The sequence below is a fragment of the Alosa sapidissima genome, chromosome 11 (genome assembly GCF_018492685.1).
Source record: "Alosa sapidissima isolate fAloSap1 chromosome 11, fAloSap1.pri, whole genome shotgun sequence".
NCBI lineage: Eukaryota > Metazoa > Chordata > Actinopteri > Clupeiformes > Clupeidae > Alosa > Alosa sapidissima.
The window spans coordinates 8423372-8442052 of NC_055967.1; the positions used below are offsets into that span (position 1 = coordinate 8423372).

At 41.1% G+C, this 18681-nt stretch overlaps 1 protein-coding gene and 1 long non-coding RNA gene across 2 annotated transcripts; one reads left to right on the forward strand and one right to left on the reverse strand.

The window, feature by feature from the left end:
* Positions 1 to 1127: 1127 nt before the first annotated feature.
* On the forward strand, positions 1128 to 14898 carry slc17a6a (solute carrier family 17 member 6a). Its single transcript, XM_042108972.1, has 12 exons — positions 1128 to 1749; positions 3409 to 3664; positions 4007 to 4125; positions 5147 to 5261; positions 6370 to 6457; positions 6619 to 6705; positions 8615 to 8757; positions 9443 to 9592; positions 13269 to 13401; positions 13527 to 13637; positions 13938 to 14065; positions 14424 to 14898. The coding sequence occupies exons 1-12, from the start codon at positions 1664 to 1666 to the stop codon at positions 14781 to 14783; spliced, it is 1776 nt and encodes a 591-aa protein (XP_041964906.1). The 5' UTR covers positions 1128 to 1663; the 3' UTR covers positions 14784 to 14898.
* LOC121723397 lies at positions 14709 to 18230 on the reverse strand. Its single transcript, XR_006034945.1, has 3 exons — positions 18108 to 18230; positions 17723 to 17889; positions 14709 to 14779 (listed from the first exon to the last, which is right to left on the reverse strand). It is a non-coding gene; the product is annotated as an uncharacterized LOC121723397 (long non-coding RNA).
* Positions 18231 to 18681: the final 451 nt, after the last annotated feature.

Genomic DNA, 18681 nt, shown 5'->3' on the forward strand with positions numbered 1-18681 from the left:
CCGATAGATTTGTGCTTCCTTTTTTTTATAGTTCCTAATATGAGGGGTAACTTGGCCAAGCAACTGTTGATGATGACATGGTGTGTTCGCTATTTGAATTCTATGCCTTGACCTGTGAGAAACTATAAATACCTTTCAATGCCTTATCTTATAATCTTTATCATTTTGTATTATTATTCATGACATTTATTTGCAGTTATTCAATTATTTTACTTTTTTATTTTGATTTGGTTTTTATAGGTTTAAACATGTACTATGTTCACATTATGTATGTATGTTAAAGACATGAGATTTACATTAAGTAACAGAGTTCACCATATCCAAGTGAAGTTCTTCAGTTAAGATGTTGATGTTTGATATCATAGTGGCACACAGCCTGTCCACATAGCTGGAATGTTCCCTCTCTATTGCATTGCTGTATGTTATCCATGGAATCACAAATAAAATTTCTGCAAATCTGTTGTGATATTTCCTAGGATAATTGCTTACTTATTTGATTAACTTACACACAGCCAAAGTACTTGTTTCTTGAGAGAGGGGAGTCCTGAGAAAGTGCAGCCAACCATGTGGCCCCATTTGAGGCCGCCCAGTCCAGTCCCTCTGAACCGACGTGAAAGATCATAGATACATAGGCCTGTGTGGATACAAACAATATCATGTTATGTGTGCGGCTGTTCGACACGTCATGACTCTGTTCCATATCTGACACGATTGTCATTCATCCTTTATTTAAGTTATTTTTCCACTGTGTAATGAATCATATTAACAGTAGCCTAGGCTAAAATTAACACATTGATTTGATTGACGATATGCTGGGATGTTTCAAACGAATTATATTTGAATGTTTTAAACCGTGGCATACATAACATATGGGAGGGTGGTGAACGAGAAACGTTGGCTTGCATCGAAACCTAATTTCCATCGGAACTCACCCCTGGATAGCCTTGGTTGATCAGGTAGCCCGATCGCCATAGATCAAGCTAACCAGTGGTACAATGGTATTAATTCCAGACATGGACACTGGTATTTCCCGAAGACTAAATAGACATCTAAATATCTTACCATCTTCTGCCGTGCCCCTCCCACTCGTAGAAGCCTGTGCGAAGCAGACTTGGTATCTCCGGGAGCGACGATGTGGGAGTGCGCGTGTCCGAGAAAGGGAGAGCGCTGGAGCACCTGAACAACTGGGCGGACGCGCGCTCTCGCTGTCCACGGTTCTGAAAGCGCTCGAATAGCAGGAGTCTGGGATAGGCTGCATTTTAATCGCTCAAAACCAAACCTGAAATGGTAAATCTTATGTCACCTGAGTGTTCACCTTTTGTGTGTTAATCTCGGATATTTTCTATCTGGCGTGTGAACAAAGTCTTCCAGTCTGCTCGGTTCTTTCTCCCACATGCAATTGGCATACGGAAAATGGATCTGCAAGGACCAGCATTCCACAAGGCAAAAACAGAAATGTTCGTGACTGTAAAATAATCTCTACCTCCAGGCGTTTTTGCGCACATTTCCTTCGCTCTCTAAGGATTACAACTCTCGCAACACGATCCACCGCGGAGAAAGAGACAAGCCATTTTATTCACACTCAAGCAATATGTTCGGACATCTTCCTCATCCAAACCAGGTTTTCTCTTTATAAGTACCAAACGGAGCGTCGACTTTGGACATGGATACCATGAAACAGCGAGTGTTTGCCCCCAGCAAAGAGGGGCTGAAAAATTTGGCCGGGAAGACCCTGGGGCAGCTCCAGAGGTATAAATCATTACTATAATTTTCCCCCCATTTCATACTGTTTGGTGTGACTGGTATTCCATTTTAATATCAGCCTACAACATTTAAAAACGTTAATATACTTTATACTGTTAAATTAATTACCCTACACAATTAGCCTACACATTGATCGAAAATGTATCTCCCTGTAAGAATTCCACGCATGGAAAATAGAGTTCATAGCCTAAATAAGACCATCCTTATCCCTTACAGAAACAGGACAGATACTGTGGGCTACATTCACTTAATTCGTTGGTAAAAATGGTTGAAATATGCGGTGAGAAAAGATGAGATGAATCCCTTGGGATTTTTTTTTTCAGTAGTGGTTGTGGTTGTCGTAAATAATTAATGAATGAGACCGAATCGTGACATGAGGCGTAAGAATAACTATATTTCGTGATACATTGCATTGGTCTGTTTTATATGAGGTAATCTATAGGTTCCTGAAGAATCTTCATGAACCAAAAGATTATTTACTTTCTTTAGTAAATGGGAAGACAATGAAATGATAATGGATGCATGTAAGCCAGCTGTTCATAATAAAATAGGTCATTTTTCAAGAATAAATAACCATTTTTCCTTTGTTTTAGCCAACCCATTGTTGACTCTTTTAGCGTTTTAATGAAAGGCTATAAAAGCAATAGCCTAGACACTGTAACTGGAATAATTATTTCTAAACATAAAAAGCATAGGCTAGCCTATAAGAAACGAACGAAGCTCTTATTATTATTATTATTATTATTATTATTATTATTATTATTATTATTTTTACCAAAATAGCAAACGTTAACGAATTTATTTATTAACAATTCGCCTTTTCCCATTTTGTTAAGCACACAGAGTGAGTGGCAGGAGAGCACACAGCTCACGAATCTCTTCAGAGTGATTCACAACCTGACATACCTCCATTTCACTATGTCCCACTGTCTTTCGATGCGATGAGTAGACAGGCCTAAGCCAAACGAAATGTCGCTATTCTTTTGACATTTTCTTTGGTGGTGATTCATTTGTATATTCAGTTGTAGGCCTATACAATTTTTGGATTCTTTAATCAAAGACGTCTCATTGTTTGAGTGTTTAAAGTGACTACAAATGTGTAACCTCCGATGATGTGACTAACGCTATAAATGGTAAATCAGACACTTTAAAAGATGAATAGGTTGCTGCAGTGCGGTGTAGGCTAAGCTACGTATTCGTTGAGGGAGGAAAAACGACCAAGCAAATAGGCTAGGATGTGCATTGCACTTTCCCTAATACATTTATTTCTGAAAATATTTTATCTTAATAGTTCACATTAATGTAACGACAAATAACCTAATGCCTCGACATCCAAATAATCCCTAGTTCTGACATTAAGTGCTATATAGATTTAAATCCAATTACTGTCAAACTATTCGTTAAATTTCACACCTGCCAACGGCAGTAGTCCAGTTAACTGTTTGTTACCCCAAAACCGAGCAACAGCAGAACTTAAATCCCATCCGCCGGTAGCCTATTGTGGCCTAAGCCAGCTGTTAATAGGGCTCTAGAATGGGCCGTAACCTGACATTTCCAGTTATTTGAAAAAAGTAGAAGTAGACATATAAATCAATGCCGTTAAATTCCTGGAGATCAAATTAATCCATGCCTTTGACCTGTCAGGGTGATGGAGAAGCGTCATGACACCGGAGAAGTTATCGAGCTGACGGAGGATGGAAGACCCAAGGAGGTCAAAGAGAAGAGAACACCTCTGTGCGACTGCACGTGCTTCGGGCTTCCCCGCCGCTATATTATCGCCATCATGAGTGGCCTTGGCTTCTGCATCTCCTTCGGCATCCGCTGCAACCTGGGCGTGGCAATCGTGAGCATGGTCAACAACAGCACCATTCACCGGGATGGCAAGATTATTGTCACTGAGGTGCGTGATACGCCCCGCCCCTTAGCTCCGCCCAAACCATTCAGCTCATGAATTTCAGTTTATAATATTTTACGTTACAGTCATACATAATTTTGTCATGGACAGTTTTGCATTTTATATTTTCTGATAAATTGTTTTAGGCCCTATGGTATCTATCTATCTATCTATCTATCTATCTATCTATCTATCAAAATTACCCATGTGGAAAATAAAATGTGCTAATTCAGAGTGAAACTGTCTTGTGCCTGTATTTATTCAGGCTATTTAGGGCTGCTCCTAGGCAAAGCTGTACTGATGTCATCTGTCAGCAGAGTGATTGTGATACGTTCTGGTTTCTGACAGAAAGCCAAATTTAACTGGGATCCGGAGACGGTGGGTATGATCCATGGCTCTTTCTTCTGGGGCTACATCGTCACGCAGATACCTGGAGGATACATCTCATCACGTCTGGCCGCCAACAGGTGACTGAGTGCGCTGCGCTCTAACCGAATAAGCTAATAAAACTGTTGCTGTATGAGCCCAAGCACGAATTTTAGTTTAACTAGTTCAGGGTTTAATTGTGATCCTGAGAACACAATGAGAGCTTCTAAATATAAAGAGACTGAGAAGGCCTGCTGTTTGAAACGTTCCGTTAACCTTCTTTGGGGTCTCGTCAACTATGATCAACTTGCCGATTTCCCTTATGCGCACTTGGCGCTGGGGTTGACTGGCAGTTGAGTGATGGAGTCGTGACACTAATGCCGGTGAAAGCTATAGCTGGTCGCACCAGAGGGGGCGTGGAGCTTGTCTCCACGTGTTAATGAGGTCCCATGGGAGAAGCGTGTCTAATCTTGGAAAGGGAGCAATTTGGTATAGCCTAACCCCTTTGCTTAATTTATTTTATTTTATTTTATTTTATTTTATTTTATTTTACCTTTACCTGATTTTTGTGTCAGTGTTGCCATCCATAATTCTATGCGTTTAGTCTAAAGACCTGTAGCCTAAATAATCCAAATGAATGTAAAAATTTGAGTGACCATATACGGCTATTTATACAGTAATGATAATAGTCTACTAATTCGTTTTGAAAAAATAATAATAATGATAGACTTATTCCGGTCTCATCGTCTAGCCTTTAAAAACAACCCCAGCTCATCTATAATCTAGGCTACCACGTTAATGATTCCCCTTGAGATTTTGCCTGTTTAAAATTCGGTTTCACGGCAGGTCTCTGAATTTCTTTCTCACTGAGCTGGCTTGCTCAACCCTATGATACGACCTGACAAAAATATGAATGAAATGCACAACAGAAACAAAACAGTCCTATTTCTGGAGTCTACAATTTCCAGTGGATAAAATATGTGGCTTTATCTATGTAGCCTAGCAGACATTTAACATTGAATTATAATGCTAATAATACAGTGAATGAATATTGATCGATATATCCTCGTTTTAACATTGTACCCTCTACTTTAATTTGATTTCCTCTGACTTAATTTACAGAGTCTTTGGGGCCGCTATTTTTCTCACGTCAACACTAAATATGTTCATTCCATCTGCGGCTCGTGTGCACTATGGGTGCGTCATCTTCGTGAGAATACTCCAGGGATTGGTGGAGGTAAACTGAAAGATTAATATATTCTTCACTGCAGTCTCGTTAGTTTCACTATGTAGGCTATCACTATCTGTTGTGTATAGAAAATCTGATGATTTTTGCCGTAATTCTGAAAAACATTTGCCTAATCAGTCATTGACTTGAGATAGCCTTTTATTTCTTTGTAGGCTACCCTATTCATTGCCGTTGTGTTCCGAGTACGTCAATGTATACTATGGTTTGACGGGATGAAGCTATACTTCAAAAGGAGATATCATGTTGAATATTTCATGGTTAGCCCCTGTTGAATGTTAATGCGTCAGAATATGAATTCTAATTACAATGGAAAAGCATCAGCCACAATATCATTGCTGGCACAGACACATACTCAGATCTGCAGTTAGCAGTCACAAAGTACAGGAAAAGCATCACACCTAGGCACTAAGCACTGTTATAGGGGAGAGAGGAGAGAGAGGCGAGGGGGGGGGGGCGCATAAAGGGTTAGAAATTAAGAGCAAGGTTATATCAACCTCTTGCAGTATTCAAGCAAGGCCCAACAACAGGAGGGGAGGACGGAGAATGGTAGACAGAGAGAGGGAAGGAGCATATGAAGGACAAGGACATTCATTCCTTTGTTGTTTTGTACACAACATTTGTTCAAATCCAGGAAGTCTCAGGGCACATGTGAGGAAGATATTGATTTTAAGGGAAGAAACAGGGCAACCCAGTCTCCATGAATATCATCTTAATACTGCAAATTAAACATTAGCTGTTCAGACCTGCTCCCTGGCAAGCCCCAGCTATTTGGTCCTATCAAAGGCTGATTGTGTGCCAATTAGTGACTAATGAAGATTTAATGGGAACATTACTGTTTAGGTAGCTGAGCAGACAGCCAGCTTGAATTTCCCTGAATCAGGGAGTCACATTAATCCCTGCCACACAGGAGACTCTGGAGATTACTAGTTTGGTTTTGTGATAACATGCAATTTTCCTCTGAGGACCAGCAGTGGAAATTGCACCTATCTGATGTTGTGTGCTCCTGACTTAACTGAATTAGTGTTCCCTATTGTGAATTCATGGTGGCTTGGTATAGTTACACCATGGTAACCGTGTTTTAATGTATGGGTTTCAGGGTGTGACTTACCCCGCATGTCATGGGATCTGGAGTAAGTGGGCTCCACCTTTGGAGAGGAGTCGCCTGGCAACCACCTCTTTCTGTGGTATGTAAAGACTTAAATGTCCAAACAGACTCTGAAAATAGTGGTTATAAACAATATGTGCATTCATTGCCTTAAGCACAAATATGATGTATTACCAGAAATTCAGGAAAAAATGTAACCTAGAAGTCTCTGTTTCTCTTGTCTTCCATGTCCTTCCTCAGGTTCCTATGCTGGAGCAGTGATAGCCATGCCCCTGGCTGGGATCTTGGTGCAGTACTCAGGCTGGTCTTCTGTCTTCTACATTTATAGTGAGTTCTTGATAAATGAACTGGATAGTATTTTGCCCCCTTTATTAAAGGATGAGGGCTGGATTATGGATGATTGACAAACTATATTTGTGTGGCGAATCTGTGTAGACATTATTGAAACAATACTGATGTGATTATGAAATCCCAAAGTCATCATATGAACAAGATATTAAGTCATTCAAACCTTTCCGTCTGAGTCAGGAGTTTAGTTTAATTGTGGCAGTCGTATTTTTCCACCTGACTTAAGAGGCATGTATATATGCTATAGATGCTATGCTTTCTTATGGCTGAGTCTGGGGGTAGCATGCACAATGAGAAGAGCAGAGGTCCAAGCAGTGATCCTTGTGGCACTCTGCATTGTATCTTTGGATGGTAGTTAAACATTCACATGCATAATCTGAGCAACATTGGAGGTGTCATGTTATGTGCTCCTGTTCACATTTACCAGGCGTTCAAGCCTTTGTAGCAGTTAATGATAGAAATTGGTGTTGAAGGCTGATCTGAGGTCTGTTGTTGGGCAGTATTTGTACTATAATCTGAGATATTTCAAAATGCTTTCCAACTACATTTCCATTTCCATTTTTACATATATCTGCTATTGCAAGATTACTGAGGTTAGGGTTGGGTTCTAATAGAATACAGATGAGAATATTTGTCTTAAATCTTAAACATTGGTAGAGTATTCTTACGCTTTGTGGTTATTGGTTCCATTTATGTTTTTTATGTTTATATTTGTGGTTCTTAGCAGATGCTTTTGTCCAAAGCGACATCTTTACATAGTTACAAAACTGCAATTAACTGAGATTAGCCTGGGCAAACCCAGACTAACCTGATAGCAAACAGGTATTTTTGCTCTGCAAATCAGTCTGGTAAGGAGCCCATTGACATCCATTTCCGCATCACCAAAAAAAAACAGGAACATGTTATGTCTTTGGAATTGAGTAAAACGCTGCATTTAAAACCTTAATTTACAAGAAAGATGTGTTTGCTACACTTCCGAAACGATTTGGTTAGAGTTTAATGCACCAATTTAAGTTTAATTTGGCTGCTGGTTATGTCCCTGGAAGTCATAAAACGGCAAGTTCGGCGTCAATGGGATCCTTTTCAGACGAACATGCAAAGCAAATTCAAATTTGCTAACAGGTTTGTCTGGGTTCACCAGGCTAGACTGAGATAACTTAGATTCTTAAATCAGGGAATTAAGTTCAGAGAGAGGAGAATATAACATATTTTACAGTAAGATCACAGCTCGCCTGCTGGTAGTTTCTCAGGCACAGTAGCTCTACTTTAGCTTGAGGTCTGTTACAACTTCAGCTGCTCTGACAATCTTTCTAAACCTTTCTAATCAGGAGAGAATGCATTGTGTTGAACAAGTTCTCTGTAGCGCTTTCCACATTTTAAGTGATACAGGAGGACTTTTTCCTGAGAGTCTATAGCTGCTTTCAGATATAGGTGTAAGTCCCTATGTTCAGCGGTGGTTGGGAATTATATCTGAACAACATAACTAGACATTTGGAACTCCGAACTTAGCCGGCTCTTACACTACTCCCCTCCTAGTATTTCAGACGGACATTATGTAAATGAGCTCATGACTGAATGAATCGAAGAACATGGTGAGATTCTGTTTATTTACGTGTTCAACCACGTTCAACCATGCAGAGATTCTGTTCATGTGCGTCGGTGTCATTCACACATAATGTCTGCATGTAAGCTAAGCATTATATCTGAATCACCCGAAGGGTCGGACATCCGTTTGACAAAGATCCGCAAATAGTGCGGAGGACATGTCTGAAAACAGTTATTGTAAACCATTTCTGTGTGTGTGTGTGTGTGTGTGTGTGTGTGTGTGTGTGTGTGTGTGTGTGTGTGTGTGTGTGTGTGTGTGTGTGTGTGTGTTTTACTCCTGCAGGTAGTTTTGGCATTGTGTGGTACATGTTCTGGATCCTGGTATCATATGAGAGCCCAGCTGACCACCCTACTATCACTGCTGAGGAGCGGGCCTACATCGAGGAGAGCATTGGCGAGAGTGCCATGTTAATGGGGCCGGCTGATGTGAGATTGCACCTCTGTTTCATCTTTTGGTAACACTTTACTTGGCCCGTAGAGATTTAACAGATCATCTGTTGAGATTTATCTTCAGTATGTAAAATTGTTGTTGAACAATTACTGAACATCACCATAATCAAATTCAAACCTTTACCTTAACTGTAACCATACATTTAGTTAACAGAGTGTCAATTTATAGTTTGTTGATAATCAGAGCATCTGTAGATAGTCTGTGGGTGGACTCTCCATGTAAAGTGTGACCCATTTAACAGAAGGAAACATAGACATTTACTTATATGATTCATGCCATCTTGGTCTAATAACTTCACTAGATTTTAAAATAAGAAGAATATGTGGGTGGTGTGGGTTGATGTAAAACAGCCAGTGGCTTAAAGATACAGTCTGTATCTTTGATTTTTGTCGATAGCCAATCAAATGATACCCTTTTTGTACTCCTGTCCTGAAGCAACCTGTTGATTAGCTAGGATTCCTATTCAGCCTATAGAACCAGGACTGTGTATAAAGAGTTATTTGAGCACAAACACACAGAACAGGTAGATCAGGAGGAGCAATTTGCTGAATTTGAAAGTGTATTGGATCAAAATGGATGGCACAGGGTATAATGAATATTAATGCATTATGAATCAATGTGATGTCACTTAGCATCACACCTTTTTTTATTCGTCTGTAGAAATTTAAGACTCCCTGGAGGAAGTTCTTCACCTCCATGCCCGTCTATGCAATCATCGTGGCCAACTTCTGCCGCAGCTGGACCTTCTATCTGCTGCTCATCAGTCAGCCGGCGTACTTCGAGGAGGTGTTTGGCTTTGAGATCAGCAAGGTGAGATGTCTCTCTGTGGTCTTTTGCTCGACTTAACTTCAGTGGCTTCTGCCTCAGTATTCAGTAGTTATTGGCTAAGGCGGTCTTGACCATAGCAGTGGCCAATGACATTCTTCTGTGGTCCTTAAGCTCTGAGAAAAATAAAAAGAAGGAGATGTCCATTGATAACGTGTAGAGTATGTGTTGTTCCCCCTTAATGATTTGGTGTATCCAACAAACAAACTAGCAAATGAATCACCCCTTTAATTCTTAATTTGACAACAAATCATTTTCCCTCACAGTAAAGATACACATAGGGTAAAACCCCAAACACTGCTGTTCTTGTCCTGAATGTTGATATAGGAATATGTCAAACAATATTGAATATGTCAAACAATAACTGCCAAAATACCCAATATCTTGAAAACAGAAATGTTGTGCAAGCCAAAATCTGTGGGCAGTCTGGGCACAATTACAGTGGGGGCATGAGGTACGTCCCTCACAAAATTGGGCAAATTCAAAGACTTTGGGAGGATTATTTTAAAAATTAAAAGATCGAGATCCACTTAGGTTCAATGGGCACAATGCAACTGCTTCATATACAATCAACACTGTAACTACTACGGTGACATAATGTGCTAATTTTCTTGTTGGATGTCCATGGACTGCCAGATCACTAAAGGCTCAATGGACAACTTGTATATCTGTCAACCATTGCAATGTTTGTGTTAATCTTGAGGATGTGTTACACCGAACATGGCTGTGCAAGGCAATCTGCTAACACCAGTCCTGATTGAATCAATGGCATCAATGACTGCTGCGACTGTGTCATGGCCTTCATCTAACAGTCCCATATCAGATTGCGTCTACTTCTTCGGACGTTTCAAAAGGATTGGTCAGGGGCAGAGGACCGCAAATAAATCCCGACACTGTTATTGATTGTTGGCCACTACGACGGCGAGGACGGTCGGTGGAATGAATTGGAGGAGCATGATTGCTATATTTCAGACAGAAGATTGATTCGTTGGGGAGTAGCCAAGCCGAGGCCACAGTGGATAGACAGGTCAGAAAGGGATGGAGTGAGCTGATTACTCGCAAAGTCGTAGCTGTAGCACAAATTAGGCCTGAAATCCTCACGCTGAAAAGTCCATTTCTCCCCTCCCCTTTTGTGTGGCATCGAAAGATGGCCCTGGGGACAAAGGACCCCCTCAACCTGTCTGTTGAGCATGACAGTGACATAAGTCTGCCACTGAACAGGCTCCTCTGTGTAGTGGATGGCAGTCATTGTTAGCATGTTCATGATCGCCAGCATCCTGCTCATGGTCTGTTTCTCTACAGTTGTTGTGATTGACTTTGCAGTTTGTGAGTGACTCCAGCTCAATGCCAACAGAGCCAGCTTTCCTTACCAGCCTGTTCAGTCGCCCAGCATCCCTCTTCTTAAGCACCTCCCCAGCACACCACAGCACAAAAGAGGAGACTAGCAATGACAGACTGGTAAAGCATCCAGAGGAACCAGTTTATTGTCCATGTGTATCCCCAGGTACTTATATGTGCTGACCACCTCCACATTGACCTCTTCAACGGAGACTGGCAGCATAGGTGGCTTAGATCTCCTGAAATTCACCACCATCTCCTTGGTCTTTGTTGCGTTCAGCTGCAGATGGTTGAGCTTGCACCATTGCATCCAAGTTATCCACCAGGTTCCTGTACTTGCCCTCCCTGACACACCCCACAATTGCAGTGTCATCCGAAAACTTCTGCATGTGGCATGTGGCATGACTCAGAGTTGTAGCTGAAGTCAGACGTGTACACGGTGAACAGGAACGAGCAGGAACAGTGAAAGCACAGTCCCCTGAGGCGCCCCGGTGCTGCTGATCACAGTCTCTGAGAAGCAGTCCTTCAGCCTGACGAACTGTGGTCTCTCCGTCAGGTAGTCTGTGATCCAGGAAACCAGGTGAGCATCAACCCCCATCTGCACAAGCTTGTCTCTCAATCTGACAGGCTGAATGGTATTCAAGGTGCTGGAGAAATCAAAGAACATGATTCTCACAGCACTTGTCCCCTTGTCCAGATGAGATTGCGTTCAGTGCAGTAGGTTAGGTATATGATGCGTATATGATCTATGATGATTAAGATATATGATCCCCAGGCTATCAGGATTCTAAATGAGGATTATAGCAGGAGCAGCAGCATAGCCTAAACACTTTGCACTTTGGACTTTCTTTCTTTATTCTTCTTTTATATATCCTTTGCACAGTCTTGGAGTCAGTGGAACAAGCATTTCACTGCATTTATAGGCTACCTGTAATGTATGTGACAAATAAACATTTGATTTGATTTGATTTATTTGATGACATGCTCCATGCCCACCTTCTCCTGGTATGCAAACTGGTGCAGGTCGAGTGAGTGGCGGACCTGGGGAGCAGTCGCTCCATGGTCTTCATCATGTGTGATGTTAGAGCGACTGGCCTAAAGTCATTAGGCTCACTGGGATGTGGCTTCTTTGGAAGTGGTTTGAGACATGATGTCTTCCACATTGCTGGTACCTTTCCCAGTCAGAGGCTCAGGTTGAAGACCTGCTGCAGAGGCTCCCTCAGTTCCACAGCACAGGCTTTGAGCAGTATAGGAAATACTCGGTCTGGGCCGGCTGCTTTCCTGAGGCGAAATCTACTCAGTCTTCCTCTGACCTGATTCACCGTGATGATGATAGTATTTTGGAGGATTGATTGAAGAGATGCTTAAGATGTATTTAAGCAATAATATTACTTAAACAAAGAAAAGACTAGAAACACTTACAGCAAGTGCAAAATAACCATAATAAGCAGAAAACAAATGGCAAATGAATAATACCCTAGAGAGGTGGTGGGTTATTGGATGGAATAATTATGTGAACAATAAAAGTTGTATTGTGGGTAAGCAAACAGCACAGACAATTCCCTAGAATTACTAGTGCTATGAATTCTAACCCATTAGCACCAACGTGTGCAGAGATTAATTAGACTGCTCTGTTTATCTTCCTACTGCACATATTCTGCTCGTACTAGACTTCATATGCCCTCAGGTTTAAAGATGACACAATTCAGGAAGATGTATGGTGTTTTTTTAGTCACATCATGATTTGATATAAACCACTGACAGAGATTTCCACAGATTACACCTGACAGCTGGTGTACACACCATCTCCTTTGCAATACTATATGCCTCTTGAGTCTGAATATTTAAAATGTATAGGTAGACATACTGTATCAAACATTTCCATCCTTAGAAACCTCCTGATCTTCAGTTAAATACACAAATACACCTGTAAGTTTTTTCTTCTGTAATGTATCAGGGAGTATGCCATGTGACCAGCACTGCTGACAGAAAAGGCTCTGGTCATTTGCCAGCCATTAGTATATTGCCATTTTACTATTTTCTCCTTGGGGCCTTTCCCATTCCTGTGCAGTGCTGGGAGCATGTTGTCATAAAAAACATGATTGCTATGTTTGGTCAGACTCAAATATTGTGGATAAGAGAAATGGGTAGAATATCTGCACTTCGCAGTTCACAACCTAGACTCTATATTACAAAACACAGTCAGATCAGCTTGTCCCCTGGTTTTACAGTGCAATCCATTTTTGGCCCTCCTTTCTCAGTCTATACTGTTACTGTATACAAACTCACCTCTGTCTCGCTCTTCCTCCCTGTCTGCGTTCAGGTGGGTATGATCTCGGCTTTGCCTCACCTGGTGATGACCATCATCGTGCCGATCGGAGGACAACTGGCTGACTTCCTGCGCAGCAAGAAGATCATGTCCACCACAAACGTCAGGAAGATCATGAACTGTGGAGGTGAGAGGAAGTCAGAGTAGAGATTTATCCACAAGAGCCTACGGCCTAACCAGTATTTAGCTGTTGATAAAGCCCAACATTACAGGTTGTAGGTCACAGATGACAGCTTCTCTACCCCCCTGCAGGCTTTGGAATGGAGGCCACTCTACTGCTTGTCGTGGGCTGGTCCCACAGTAAACCTGTGGCCATCTCCTTTCTGGTACTGGCTGTTGGCTTCAGCGGTTTTGCCATATCAGGTAAGAGAAAGTGGAGCATGCTGGGTAAATTGGATAGAGATGGTCAAACAACCTCAGCCTCCCAACTTGGATGAGATGATGGAGACTTGAAGAAAACTTGAAGTGAAGATTATTATATTGTATAGGAAGGGACAGGATGCTACAACAAGAAGTAAAATAATTCATTGTATGGTGCTATTCAACTAAAAATGAATTTAATGCAGGTGCACTTTGGTATAATCATATTGACCTGACTTCCACTTACTATTCAAATGCTTTCAGGTAATGTAACCCACTGGTTTAACTGTCCTCATCCCTTAGGGTTTAACGTGAACCACCTAGACATCGCGCCAAGGTATGCCAGTATCCTTATGGGCATCTCAAATGGTGTGGGCACCCTCTCAGGCATGGTTTGCCCCCTCATCGTCGGTGCCATGACCAAAAATAAAGTGCGTAATGCTCTCCTTCGCATCCCTCTTTTGTTTCACCTGTCTGTCTCACACTATCTCTGTCTCACACTATCTCTGTCTCACTCATCTGTCGCCACAATCATTGCCTAAAATGTAGTATATGCTCGTAACATTTGAGCAATTTATTCATTTAAATATGATATAAATTTGTATGATCACTATGCTTAACTTACAATGCAAATACACACAACACACAAATGCTTGCTTATTTTGTAGTACACTAGCATGTGGGGAATTTTTACTTTCACAAATACATTCGCACCACACTATCTACATGGAGGTAGCTAATTGCTTTGTACATTTTTGGTGCGCGTGTTCTTCCCCCTTCCCTCTTTAGACCCGTGAGGAGTGGCAGTATGTCTTCCTGATCGCGTCCCTCGTGCACTACGGGGGCGTGATCTTCTACGGGATCTTCGCGTCCGGTGAGAAGCAGCCGTGGGCCGACCCCGAGGAGACTAGCGAGGAGAAGTGCGGCTTCATCGACGAGGACGAGTTGGCCGAGGAGACGGGCGACATCACGCTATCCCACATGCCCATGGGAGCGCAGGGCATGGCAGCAGGCGGTGCAGCTAAGTCCTACGGGGCCACTACGCAGGTCAACACCGGCTGGGCCCAGAGTTGGGACAAGACTGAAGAGTACATCCAGGAAGGAGCTCCGCAGGCCTATGGCGCAGGCCAGGACCAGGACTACTCCTAGAGCACAAGTACAAATACAGAGGAAATACAGAGGGCAGTCACACAAATAACACACAGTATTAGACATGCACATACATATTCCCCAGATGAATCACTCGTAGAGGGGGGAGAGAGAGAGAGAGAGAGAGAAAAAATGTAGGCCTATAATTTGAAATAGATATAAAACATATCAAATAGATATTACAATAGATATATTTAAAAAATGTAATTAAATAATAAACAATGCTAAATATAAAGATAATATAAAGAACAAAAAGTATACCAGACACAAACTTTAAAGATTACTGATAATGTAAATAATTCATAGAAGTGCTATAAAACATTCCTTGCAAAGAAACACAGAAATGCAACACTCTATACAATCAGAGGTGATATAAACTTAGAGGTTTTTGTTTCATTTATGGATTTACTTTGACAATGGATAATAGCCAATACCAGAGCTGATACATCTCTCCTTATGGAAATAAAGAGAGAGAGAGAGAAAGAGATGGAGAGAGAAAGTAAGGAGGGAGTGGAAGAGTCCTGGGCTGGACTTTGTATATTCTGGTTGAGACAAGTTGTGCTACTCCATAGAGATAAAGAAAGAGAAGGGCCACAGCAAGGCATTTACATAATACATATAGTTTAAACAAAATGAGTGTTCTTTAATAGAAAATCTATTTAACAGAGAAAATCTATTGTGGTTTGCGCAATCAAAATTACATATTAAACCTGTTATACTGTATATCTCAATTTAAGATATAATATGTACTATGAATAAAAAAGGTCCTAAATGTAAAGTTATATTTTAACTTTTTTGGTGCAAACTTGTTTAAATCGTGATACATTTCTCATTCCATCCATGTAGATTTCTTCTAAATAGAAACTACAAAAGAAATTTTACCGTGATGGTCTTCAATAGGCCTTTTAACCATCTAGTACTGTAGTAGGATAAGACTTAGTGACACGCACTCATTTCAGAAAGCCGTCTTCATCTGTCCCAGATAGTAGATTCTTTGTATGCTGTGTTTTGCACTTCAAGACAAAAGACCCAATTTCACACCAAGATCAGTGATAATGATCGAAATCATGATCTCACTTCCAACCTGATTTCTCATTGGATTAACTGTTAAATTTGGCAACCACTTCCACACATCTAGTGTTTAGACGTTAAGATGGGCTTCTCTAAGAAGTCTGTGTCAGAGAGTCCTTTCTGTAATGAGTGCCATGTGTGTATCATCTGTACTGTATGTCTGAGTCATCAGTATTTTCCATCTGTAACACTGTTTTTAAAGATACTTTGAATGCACTGATGAATATTCTATAGACAACAAATCATTGAAAACAAAAAAGAGAAATATCTGATTTGTAAAAGTTGTGTTTTTACATGCATATTTACTGTTTGTGTGAGACTGTCGTGATGTGGGGCTGGTGATCGTTGTGCTTCTTGTTATCCTAACTAAGGCCATTCTTTTTGCCATGGACAGAGTCTTGTGGGCATGAAGTGCAGTTATGTTTGTTGTGTCTTCAGTTGGAGGTCTGACTAGCGTTACAAGAAAAAGCACATCTCCTTAGAGAGAGAGAGAAACTAAAAAGTTTCAAGAGTCTCTTGCCAAAATCTCAGACAGGTGTCCATTGGGATTGCTTTATTGTTTTGCTTTTTTAAACGAATGTAACAGTGATGGACTTATGCCATTTGGAATTTTTCTGGGTTTACATCTAACTATCCTTCACTGAGACCTCACTGAGCATGACACCAGTTTCCCATCGATGTATGTCTGCAGTAGTTGGCAAATCTTTGCTTGTTTGGGAAGCTTATTTTTCATACGAGATGCAATAAATCTATAATTATGGTTGCTGGTCTATTGTTGTGTAACATGGTGATGGCAGTCACAGTAATTGTTTTGAAGTCATGTGATTTAAAAAAAAAATCTTCTGGGGTCTACAACTTGTGCTGCTTGATATCCAGGGAGATCATTGCATTGTCCCAGTGGGGAACTCTGAGCCATGAATGTGGGCATTTTTTTCTCTTGACGGGAGGGTTTGGGTAGGGGGGTAACTTGATTCTTGATGTTGGAAAATCGGCTGATGTTTTTGTACATTTATTGCTCCTCTGTGGAGAATGTGGAACCATAGAATCACCAAAATCTTCATAATTGATTTCAGTCTGACTGAGATTGCTGTGCTGTGATTGTACATCTTTCCTTATGTCTGTATTCAGATCTGCACAGATATTTGATTTGATCTAAATGATACATTCCTGGTTTATTGCCTCAGCTTGAAAAAAAAAAGTAGTGTATTACTGATCAGCACAAGTTATTGATATTGTGTCAAATGAAGAGGTTTGTTAATGTCAGAAAGTGTTCTACTGTATAAATGCTCAAACTATCATTTTATATATAAAAAGAATGCAAACCAGCACAGTCACCCGATGCCTCATCATTGTTCTTGGTATTGATTGATCAAATCATTAATATATGATTTATTATAAAAATCCTTATTTTGTTATGTACCTTGAGTTCATATTATAGGTAAAGGTGACACCACACCACATCAATACAGCTGTAAATGAATCCTGCTCTCAGAGGAATAATGATGAAAAAGACAGAAATGACAACCACAGTGCCCACAGGAAACAGCGTAGTTTCTCAGATGGCACATCAGGAAAGGGCAGATTCTCACATCACACAGCAAAACAGCACGGCTTTGCGCATCCCACAACACAGAGCAATCTCACTTCACAAGGAACCAACACAGACGCAACAAAGCACACTCACACATGGGAGACTTATCGGCAACTGAGTGACCAACCATGGACAAGCTTTGCCATGAACAAATAGCTTTTTCACGATGTGATGTCCAGACACCAAGCCTAAATGAAAGGAGCTACACTTAAATACAACACTGTTTACAGTACACAGGCTACCTCCATTGCCCTATCATATATAATTGTGTTCTCACCTCTGCTGATGAGTCCTCTTTGTGCTCTCCTCCCTCTTCTTTTTCTAGTTCCTCTCATTAGGAAATCAATGGTCAAGTCTCCTGGGCATCAAGCTCCGTTATACTGTAGCTAGAGCAGTACCACATCTCACACAGTTCTCTCTCATGCGCACGCTTTCTTACTCATGCTGCAGCACACACACACACACAATGTTTTTCATTGTTCATATGCATTTTACATTGTTTTTCAACATTTTTTGGTTTGTTAATAAACCAGATATACTCTGTGATGTTACATCAACTGTACAATTGATGGTTGTTGGCACATATATCTACTGATAACAAGACACTGCAAATGCATATCAGTAAGTGTAATTTGTTTTGTTCTTTGACTGACAATACATACTGTTGGTTGTGCTGAAGTCTTCCAGGTGAACACCACCTTCCTCTCCCTCTCTCGACTTGTCTGCACAGGAAGTGCCTGGGTCGATATCTTCTCTCATCAGCTATAACGCACTAGTACTATTGACCCGGCTGCACAACAACCAGGGGAGAAAAGACAAATTACTACTGTTGAGTTAAATTTAAATAAATGGATGATCAATACCCCTTCACACCTTTTGAGAAACTGCTAAATGTCCTTGGAGGTAGTGGGATGTGTGAGCATGAGTGTGTGTTTGTGTGTGTGTGTATATGTAAATGTCCCCAATGTTGCTGCATCAATTACAATCCTCAAGGTGGGCAGATTTGAAAAAAAGAAAAAAAAAACACACACACACACACACACCAGCAGAGTAGCAGAGGCCGTGACAGACACACACCGATGGCCCAGCCACCAGCCTGTTCCCAGTCGCCCCTCTGTAATCAGACTCAGCACTTAATCCAGCCACCAACCAGGCGAGACGTGTTTTTCCACAGCCAACGAACCACGCTGGTCACGCCAATTGACCGCATGACACTCTGAACCCCCCGCTGTAGTG

Excerpts from the sequence above, each read along its gene's own strand:
- slc17a6a (XM_042108972.1), top strand. The coding sequence starts at position 1,664 with ATGGATACCATGAAACAGCGAGTGTTTGCCCCCAGCAAAGAGGGGCTG. Across the intron at positions 6,706-8,614 it reads TTCTGTCTTCTACATTTATA|GTAGTTTTGGCATTGTGTGG; the intron begins GTGAGTTCTTGA and ends TTACTCCTGCAG. Across the intron at positions 13,402-13,526 it reads GAAGATCATGAACTGTGGAG|GCTTTGGAATGGAGGCCACT; the intron begins GTGAGAGGAAGT and ends ACCCCCCTGCAG.